Genomic DNA, 9901 nt, shown 5'->3' on the forward strand with positions numbered 1-9901 from the left:
CATTCCTGAGGGACCTGCTGAGCCTCCCTGGCCCCGGGGTAGGGGGTGGGGTGGGGAGAGGGCAGGTAGGAATGGGCTCCCTGCTGCTGCAGGCCCCTTCCCCACCCCTGGCTCCATTCCAGGGGAGCTCAGGCTGGCTCGTGTTGGGTGCAGGGACCCAGTACCTCAGGACCCCCCTCCTGCTAGGCCCACAGCTGTGGGAGAGAGGGAGCCCGCCCTCATGTGGCGGCAGCTGCTGGCGGCTTTGGTGGGTTGGTATTGAAAGGCCAAGCCTGCAGCCTGGGCGAGCCCTTAGGCAGTGAAACCTCCGGAGAGGGGAGGCCATGTGGTCAGGCCAGGGCTGGGCTGGAGGGGGCTGGGCACTCTAGGGTGGGAGGGGTGAGAGCAGATCCTGGAGGGACAGAGGCAGGGGAGCTAGAAGCGGTTGAGACTGGTTCTTATAAATAGCCCTTGCACAAGTGGCTCCAATTTTGACCTTTTGTTATGTAAATTTGGCCAGCCTGGGAAGGGCCTTGCCCAGGCCTCCTGCCACCGCCTGCCTGCCAGGAATTGTGTGCCTGCCACCAGCGCCCCCAGGCCTAGGTGGCCCCTGGGGTGTCCTAAATCTCCTGTGTGTGTGTGTTGAGGGGGCAGGTTTAGTACCCATCCAGCTCCCCAGACCCGTTCCTGGGGTCTTCACTCTTCCTTCCCTGCCATCTTTGGGGCACTGTGGCCACTGTCTCTGCAGGGCTGTGCCTGGGTGTTAGGCCTTTCTGGGGATGGGGGCCCCAGGTCCTCCCCTTCATCGTCCTTCCTTCTGTTCCTCGCTGAGGCCTGTCTGGGTGACCACATCTGTCTTCTCCTCCCCAGGTGACCAGGCATTGATGCTCCCCCAGGAAGGCCACACGCTCAAGGAGGCCGCCCCCGCTGGCTGCTGCTCACATGGTGTCTGGGCCCCTGGCACTCCGGTAGGCCCGGGGGAGGCGTGGGGGAGGGGGGCCGCCACCCGCACCTTCTCCCCTGGGCTTCCTGTGTGGTGCACACAGCCCCACAGCCTTGTCCTCCCCCTTGTTCTGGCCTGAGATCCTTCGTGTGCGCACAGCACTGGGCGGTGTGGAGAGAGCCACTGCCCTTTGTCCGTCCCCTTGCCAGGCTCTGAGCACCCGGTGTCCTGGGCTCTGGCAGAGCCGGCACTGGCATTTCCCTGGGTGTCTGGGGCCCAGTGTGGAAGCCATGCCTTGGACTCTTTGTCCCTGCCAGGCTGGCTCTTGCAGGGTAGGGAGTGGAAGATGGGTTCCCAAAGTCTCCAGCCGCTGAGCAAGAGCCAGCGTCCACAGCCACGTGGCACCCTCGTGTGTTCACAGTGATCTCTGAAACCTTAGGGGTGCCTGTGGTCGTTAGGGCTTCCCTCTGTCTTTGCGAACGGGGCGGGTGTGGGGCTGGGGAGAGGGTTTCTGTCCTGGGAAGAGAGGGCAGAGTGGAGCCCCATGGGAGGCAGGGCTGGCTGCTCTGGAGGGACAGGAGACCCTGGTAGTGATGAGGCAAAGGGCAGCCAAGCTATTTACAGAGACCCTGAACTGCGGGGGGCAGAGCTGCTTGTGGTCCCTGCTTGGTCGGCAGCCGGCAGCCATGAGTTAGTGAAGATAGTTCCTGTCTCTACTGGCCTCCTGCCATGTGGCATCCTGTGGGGCCAGACTGGGCAGGGGTGGCCACCGGAACACCACCTGCTTTCCTCAGCCCTGGACTCAGTGCCCTCCTCTGCTGAGCCGTTCTCTGAGGCTCTGGCAGGATGCAGTTGGAGCTGGGCTTGGGGCTGAGGAGGCTTTGAGCACCATCCTGGGCACCGCTGGGCACAGTCCTTGCCTCTTCCCTTGCGTTTCCCTCCTCCCCTGGGGTCCATCGGGGCTGCCCTGCCCTTGTTCTCCCCACTGAGCATGAGGTTGCCTTGGTACTTTGCAGGGGGCGCTGCCCAGTGGGGGTGCGGGGTGTGGTCGGAGCAGCCAGCCCTTGGAGTCCTGTGTGCACCCTGCTGTGCCAGTGAGCTTGCAGGGCTGCTGTGGAGACTAGTGCATCTGCGTGGTTATTACTTAATGACCTCAGCGTCTGTGCCAGTCTGTCTGGCGGAGGCCAGCTGGCCATCTTTCCCAGGTGTAGGAAGGACGGTGTTGGCCTTCCTCGAAAGATCACAGGGCCCAGGTGGTGCCAGGGGCTTGGCCAGGCCACCTTTCCCACTGGCACCTGGAGGTCCAGGCTGGAGAGGTGCGGTGAGGAGCGGGAGTGGGGAGGCGGCAGGCAGGCTGCGGCATCTGGGAAGCAGCAGCACGACTTCTGGCAAATGCTAAAGCTTAGGCAGCCCCTCAGGTTGTCTGCGCGGCAGCCGGCACGGAGCAGAGTTTAGCAGATGTTCGGTTTGATTTGGGCCACACAGTATTTGAAACAGGAGGCTTCATTTAGCATTGGGAGATTTCACATGAAAGTCTAGATTTCTAGCTTGTCTTGAAAGCTGGGGAGATCGGCCCCATGGGGTTGTGCGCCAGGCAGGAGCAGTCAGCTCCCCCAAGGGGCTCCTCCTCCCTGGATTTTATAGCCACCTGTTGGTCATTTGTGGGTTCCCTGCTGGTCCCTGTGGATGTGCGATCAATTTCCTTTAGTGTGAGACAACAGCCTGGGCTGTGAGGTCAAGTGCAAATCCTGGTCTCTCTACTTGGCACCTTCCTGGCCTCCGTGTCCGCATCCATGCACATGGGGCGAGGGCAGCTCAAGTCCCCGGTGAGATGACGCATGTATGGCACCTGCACACGGAAGGCAGTATGAGTCCCTCCCTGTGCGCTGTTCCTGAGGGGTGGAGCTGTGTGTGGGGATAGGTGCCAGGTCAGTGCTGAGGCCCCTCTGAGTGCCACATTGAGCCCCATCCTGTTCAGTCACCTAATACATGTGTGCCTGTTTGCCCACAGGTGGTGCGTGTGGGCAGGGCGCGGGGACATGGGGCCCGACATGGAGCTGCCCAGCCACTCGAAGCAGCTCCTGCTGCAGCTGAACCAGCAGAGGACCAAGGGCTTCCTGTGTGACGTCATCATCATGGTGGAAAACTCCATCTTCCGGGCCCACAAGAACGTCCTGGCCGCCAGCAGCATCTACTTCAAGTCCCTGGTCCTGCATGACAACCTCATCAACCTGGACACAGACATGGTCAGCTCCACGGTGTTCCAGCAGATCCTGGACTTCATCTATACGGGCAAGCTGCTGCCCAGTGACCAGCCGGCTGAGCCCAACTTCAGCACCCTCCTCACTGCCGCCAGCTACCTCCAGCTGCCCGAGTTGGCAGCCCTCTGCCGCCGCAAACTCAAGCGGGCCGGTAAGCCCTTCGGCTCTGGGAGGGTCGGGGCCACTGGCATGGGGCGGCCTCCCCGCAGCCAGCGGCTATCCTCGGCCTCCGTCATCCAGGCTCGGTATCCTGGGCTCGTGGACGGCCGCAAGGGGGCCCACGCCCCCCAGGAGCTTCCCCAGGCCAAAGGTTCAGATGAAGAGCTCTTCCTGGGTGGCTCTAACCAGGAGAGCGTGCACGGCCCGGGCCTGGCTGTCTGCCCAGCCGGCAGGGAAGCAGGCCTTGGGGGCTGCAGCAGCAGCACCAATGGGAGCAGTGGGGGCTGTGAGCAGGAGCTGGGCCTGGACCTGTCCAAGAAAAGCCCACCTCTGCCTCCCGCCACCCCCGGGCCCCACCTCACCCCTGATGACCCGGCCCAGCTGAGCGACAGTCAGCACGGCTCGCCCCCCTCGGCCTCCGCCCCTCCCGTTGCCAACAGTGCCTCTTACGCCGAGCTGGGGGGCACCCCCGATGAGCCCATGGATCTGGAGGGGGCTGAGGACAGCCACCTCAGCCTGCTGGAGGGGCCTGGTGGGCAGCCTCGGAAGAGCCTCTGGCACTCAGCCCGCAAGAAGGAGTGGAGCAAGAAGGAGCCTGCGGCTGGCTCCCCCTTTGAGCGGAGAGAAGTGGGGCCCAAGGGCCCCTGCCCAGGGGAGGAGGGCGAGGGGCTCGGGGACAGGGTTCCCAATGGCATCCTGGCCAGCGGGGGTGGCCCCAGTGGGACCTATGGGGAGCCCCCGTACCCCTGCAAGGAGGAGGAGGAGAACGGCAAGGATGGCAGTGAGGACAGCGGGCAGAGCGGGAGCGAGGGGGGCAGCGGCCATGCCGGCGCCCACTACCTCTTCCTGCAGGAGGGCTACGAGACAGTGCCCTACGGGGACAACCTGTACGTGTGCATCCCCTGTGCCAAGGGCTTCCCTAGCTCCGAGCAGCTCAACGCGCACGTGGAGACGCACACGGAGGAGGAGCTGTTCATCAAGGAGGAGGGTGCCTACGAGACTGGCAGCGGGGGTGCCGAGGAGGAAGCTGAGGACCTCTCGGCGTCCAGTGCAGCCTACGCGGCCGAGCCCCGGCCCTTCAAGTGCTCGGTCTGTGAGAAGACCTACAAGGACCCGGCCACGATGCGGCAGCACGAGAAGACACACTGGCTGATGAGGCCCTTCCCCTGCAACGTCTGCGGCAAGATGTTCACGCAGCGCGGCACCATGACGCGCCACATGCGGAGCCACCTGGGCCTGAAGCCCTTCGCCTGTGACGAGTGCGGCATGCGCTTCACACGCCAGTACCGCCTCACTGAGCACATGCGAGTGCACTCGGGTGAGAAGCCCTATGAGTGCCAGCTCTGCGGGGGCAAGTTCACCCAGCACCGCAACCTCATCAGCCACCTGCGCATGCACACCTCCCCCTCCTAGAAGCCAAAGACCCGCGGGCGCCCTCTGCAGCCTCGCCCCTCGGGAACCCTCGCGAGGAGGCGCACAGAGGCCTGGCGGGAGGAGCGGGGCCCCTGGGTCCAGCAGGGGCTTGCGGCGGCCCCTCCAGCCCGGCCTGCCGACACCCAGAGCTTTAATCGACAGTCTGTACCAAGTGAAGCCGAGAGGAGGGAAGCCAGCGGGCCCGGCCCGACTACCTCCCCATCCCACCCAGGCCCCCGCCTCCCGCCAGGGCTGCTGCAGGGCCTGTGGGCGTGGGTCACGTGGGTTTCTGGGACCTGGTCCCTTTGCTGCAGGCCGGCTTGGAGGAAGGGTAGCGAGGCCGTCCGAGCTGGCGAGGGGCAGGGCTGCCCGCGGCCGGGGCTGCGTCTGTGTGCGTGTACGTGTGCTTGTATTGTGTCTGTGTGTGGGCGCGTGCGACCCTGGCTCTGTGGGGAGCAGGTGCTGGGGGGGCACATCCTGCCCCCATTGGGGCGGGGCAGCGCTGCTCGCTGGCGCTGGGACAGTCAGGGTGACCCCACCGCCTACCTCTCTACAACTAAAGAGCCCCCCGGGCCTGTGTTGCTGTTATTCCTACTGATCTGTTCGTTTTTTTTCCTTTTTGATTCTTGTTTTTTAAACCAAAACAAACAATAGTTTATTTTCTTCCCGGCTCCTCTGGAGCTGAGCCTGGCTCTGCAGACTGAATGTAACGGGGTAGCCGTGCCTCCGCGCGCCCCCTGGTCCTGGGGCCCTGGGCGCTCGGCGAGCCGCCTCTCCAGGCCCCAGAAGCCCTTCTTGCCCAAAGGCTTCCCTGGTCCCCGAGCCCTGCCTCGGCTGCCTCAAGAGGGAGAGTGCTTTTCCTGCAGTTTCCAAGGAATACTCTTTGTTTAGAGGTACTTGCTTTTTGTTAAGAGAAAAACCAGTGTAACGTTTCTGTGACTGTTTGAACTGGAAGGTCTGGGGTTCCGGGGGGCGGGGCCTCGGCCCTCGTTCCCTTTCCGCGTGCGTGCGTGCTTGCGTGCGTGCGCCCGCCGTACGCCGTATGCCTGGACAGATGTTTCGCTTTCCCTCCTTCCTCACTGAACAAGGTGGAGAGACTTCTGACCTTTTTGCTACCTCTTGAATTCATGACAACAACGTTGGTGACTGGCACTTGAGGCCTCGACACTTTTGTTTTCCTGCCGTTCGCCTGCCCAGGAAGCCACGTGTCGAGCGGGCTGGCCTGGGTGGCCCTCCTGGGCCCCAGCACCCTGAGGGACGCCGGCAGCTCACTTGGCCATTTTCCCTGTGAGTGTCTGGGCACAGGTGAGGGGTGTGAGCCCCCTGACATGGGGCCAGGTGCCAGGCACTGAGGACAGGGAGGGGGCAGCTGTTTACCGCTCCCTGCCAGGGCCAGGATGAGGTGGAAGTGAGCCCCCCCCATCCTGCCCACCCCCCCCATGCCTGCAAGAGGTTGAGCTTGGGAGGGCCTCAGGCCCAGCCTGGTCAGTGAGAGGTGGGGAGGAGCCACCTAGGGCCACATACCATCTGGGGAGCGGGGTTGGCACCTCTCTGAGCAGTCCTGGCCCTTGGTCACTCTGGCGAGAGGCTGGGCACCACCTGTGGGCTCAGGGTCCACCCCCCCCCCCACCTTGGCCTCTCTCAGCCAGCCTCTCTCACCTCTGTGGGCCCTGATCCGGGCTCACAAGGCCAGACCGAAGTCGCCGCGTTTGGTCCTGCTGTCCTCGGCCAACTGGAGCCCCGGGGCTGGGCCAGCAGGCTTTATCCTCTTCATTTTGCCTCATGTTTTCTTTTGTTTTTCATTCTATTTTAAGTTTAGACCAAAAAATTCCAGTCATCCCCTAAGAGACCCCTCCAAGAGACCCTCCAGCTGAAAACAGAGCCTGAGTTCAGGGACCCGAGTGGTGAGCGGCGTGTTTTGGGAGTGAGGGAGCTCAGGCCATACTAGGGCTCCTGGCTGAGCCCCCCCATGTGGCGACCCCAGCCCCGAGGTGGCCCCTCTTCCCTTTGGGTGGGAAACGGAGAGCTGGACCCTGGGTCTCGAGTTCCAGCAAGTCAGGCTGGGACCTGGCGGAGGAGACCGGGGCCTGCACCCCCTCAGTGAGGGGGCAGGGTGCTCCAGGCCTCTGCTGTCCTGACCCCACCCCACTCTGTCAGCACTTAAGCCACACGACACAAAGTCTGTACCGCGCGGGAACTGTACACACGCCCGGCCGCGTGCGTGGCCTCCCGGGCGTGGGCAGCCGCATCTGTGAGGTGACTCGTGAAAGTAGGTGATTCCTTTGCAGAACTTCAGGGACTGGGAGCAAAGGCCCCCTCACTCAACGACGTTTGTGCGACATAGTATTGTACCCACCTTAGTATTGTATGGAGCCTTTTCTGTATTTTAATGAGAAAGCAAAACACTAGTTTCCTATTTAAGATTTTAAGGGTTTGTGGGGTGGGGTGGGGTTAACGCAACACTTGGTTTGTTTTCTTTTCCTTTGATTCCATGTCGAGTGTGTGCTTGTGAGTGTGTGTGTGCAGATGTTAGGAGCCTCACGAGAAAACTGGACCCTGAGTCCAAGGCGGCTTACAGTTCTCTGCTTTAGTCACTTAATTCCTGAATGTTTCGGAGAAACAGGAAACAGAAAATAGCAGATGTCATGTAGGAAAGAGGATAAAGAAAGAAAGAAAAAAAAGCTCATACCCAAATTCACAAAACTTATTTTTTAAACCAAAGCACATTTTGAATGAGCATGGAACCTCAGTGGGCTCAGAAAAAGATACTAATATATTTATCTCATTGTTTACATAAGCTTTTACAGTCTCAGACCTCAGCAGCTGTAAGGCCAGTCCCAGGGAAGCCTCGACTTCCGCTGGGCCCTTCTGCGTCGCCTTGGAGCGGCTCGCGGGCAGAGGCAGCCCTGGGGGCCGGGGAAGGGGCTGGAAGCCTCTCTGGGTTCACCTGAGCCCTTGTCCCCATTCCTGGGGCCTCCCCAAGCCCAGCTGGCACCAAAGAGCGTGGGCCCGTGCTGACCAGCCCCCAAGGCCTCCTGGCTGGACCGTGGCGGTCCTGGCCAGCTGGGTCCTGGGGGTGGCCGTCAGTTCTGGCCACAGGACCCGAGTCTGGGCTTGGGTCCCCTGCTGCTCTGCCCGTGACCCTCGGGGTGGGTTGATGTGAAGGTCCCACTCAAGCCAAAAAGCCGGGACCTTTGCACAGCTCAGGCGACTCTGGTGGGTCCCCATACCTGGGGGACCCCCCATCCCCAACCCCACCCCAGGCAGCGGAAGGGGCTGACTGGGCCTGGTTCTTACCAACACAGACGGTGCAAACACTCTTAACAGTGTTGTTTTTGTATCAATATGTTTGTGCAGTGATGAATGTATTTATTTCTCAGACTTGGGGCGAGTGAGCGGCAGGCTGGGCTCCGCCACCGCACGCTCCCACCCGACCGAGCCCTGGCAAGGGCTCCTCCAGGATTGCAAAAAAGGAAAAAAAGAAAAGAACCTTTAAGCAAATAAGAATCTCAGAGACTCACAGCATAGCCATACACCTCAGCCTGTGAAACGAACAATCCGGACCCGGCTGACCTCCCGGCCTCACGCAGCCGTGTGTTTCCCGTTCATCACCACTTGGGGGCGCTGGGCCACCCACCTGCTCCCCCACCTGTCAGTATTCACTGGTGCTCGGCCTGTGCAGGAGTGCGATCGGGGCTGGGCCAGGGGCAGGCAGACCCCACCTGCCCCCGCGCCGTCCTGAGTGGGGCGGGGCCTGGGCAGCCTCGGGGCCGGGCTCAGGGAGTGGGAGGCTGCATCCGTCCAGCCCCCAGGCTTGGGGGACAAAAGCCAAAGGCGCCAGGCCTTAGAAGAGCAGGCAAGGGCTCTCTCTGCCCTGCCATGCCCCCCAAAGGGACCAGGGTCCTCCTATTCCCCAGAATCGTGTTGGGGCAGACCTTGAACCTGTGAATCAGATGCCGGGAGTTAGGGGATGGGGGCACCTAACTGGAGCCTCAGTCTGACATTCCAAGCTGGGCGTGGGTGTGTGGGAATCGAGGCTGCCCTGACCCCCTTCTCGGAAGCCCCAGCTTCAGTTACCCCACTTTAATTTTCTACCGGGAACCCCTCCCCCTACCTCACCTTGCTATTTATTGCTGAAATTTATTGACCTCAAAAATGCTGCATAACAGACCTCACTTGGGGCAGGGAGGATCCCCAGGGCTCCCCCCTCCACTTGGCGGGACCCCGTGGGGCCAGGTGCTGAGGGGAGCCTCTCTGTCCCCAACCCACACTTCCTCCCCGCTCCCCGGGGTGGGGGGGGGCCCAGGTTGGGCACTGGCTCATTCTTGCAAATACCTCGAGGGGGAGGGGGAGGGAGGGATTATAGTTGTTTTGTTTAATTGGAACTGGAAGAGGGATCATGTCCTATTTTATGCCCTTCCCAGAAAAGGGAAGGGATATCAGGATCGCACTCCTGCACTGGCCACTGCCACTGTCACTCGTCACACTGAGTTCACGTCCCTTGAGAGTTTGGATAAATTCAGGTCAGAGCTGCAGGCACGCAGCCGTCCAGTGTCAGAAAAGCGATTCACCGGTGACTGATCTCTCCGTTCAGAAGCGTGCAGTCTTAATGTACAGTGATGAGAAACTGTTATTTTATGATCTTTTAATTAAAAGCTTGGTTGAAAACTATCAAGGCCTCAGTGTTCTGCTATAGCTGTTCTCTAGCAAAGTGATAAATGGCTTCCAGGTCGTTGGAGGGTGGGACTTGGGCAGGCCACCTGGCTGCCACCTCCCAGCTGTGCTCAGTGGTGGTGGTGGGTCCCAGGCCAGGGAACCAGCACTTTGGCGTCAGCATGCTCTTGGGCAACAGCCTGACTTAGCTGAGGCCATCCAGGAAGCAGTGATCCGTGGGCGGTCACGGTGGGCAAGGACCTGGTGGCTGGGATGTTTGGGGGGGGTCTGCCTGGTGCCTGGGACCCCCACTGGGGCTGAGCGAGGGCTGGGCAAGGCAGGGGCCCACTGCTGCTGCCTGCTGCCTGGCCTGAGGAGGACGGGGAGGGGGATGGTGCACTTCTCCAGGGGCCACCTGGGTGGGAGTCCCAGAATGAGGAGGAGCGGGGATGGGGGTGATCTTGGGACTGCAGGTGTCCACAGTGGCTCCCAG

At 61.6% G+C, this 9901-nt stretch overlaps 1 protein-coding gene across 1 annotated transcript in view; it reads left to right on the plus strand.

Moving 5' to 3' along the window:
- The window catches only part of HIC2 (HIC ZBTB transcriptional repressor 2), a 30418-nt gene extending 20995 nt beyond the window's left edge, over positions 1-9423 (plus strand). Inside the window, exons 2-3 of the mRNA XM_045535134.1 lie at positions 850-947; positions 2934-9423. Coding sequence (XP_045391090.1) covers positions 922-947; positions 2934-4755 — 1848 coding nt within the window. The 5' untranslated portion in view covers positions 850-921 and the 3' untranslated portion in view covers positions 4756-9423. The remainder of the gene's footprint in view (positions 1-849; positions 948-2933) is intronic.
- Positions 9424-9901: the final 478 nt, after the last annotated feature.

The sequence above is a fragment of the Lemur catta genome, chromosome 21 (assembly GCF_020740605.2).
Source record: "Lemur catta isolate mLemCat1 chromosome 21, mLemCat1.pri, whole genome shotgun sequence".
In the NCBI taxonomy this organism is placed as follows: domain Eukaryota; kingdom Metazoa; phylum Chordata; class Mammalia; order Primates; family Lemuridae; genus Lemur; species Lemur catta.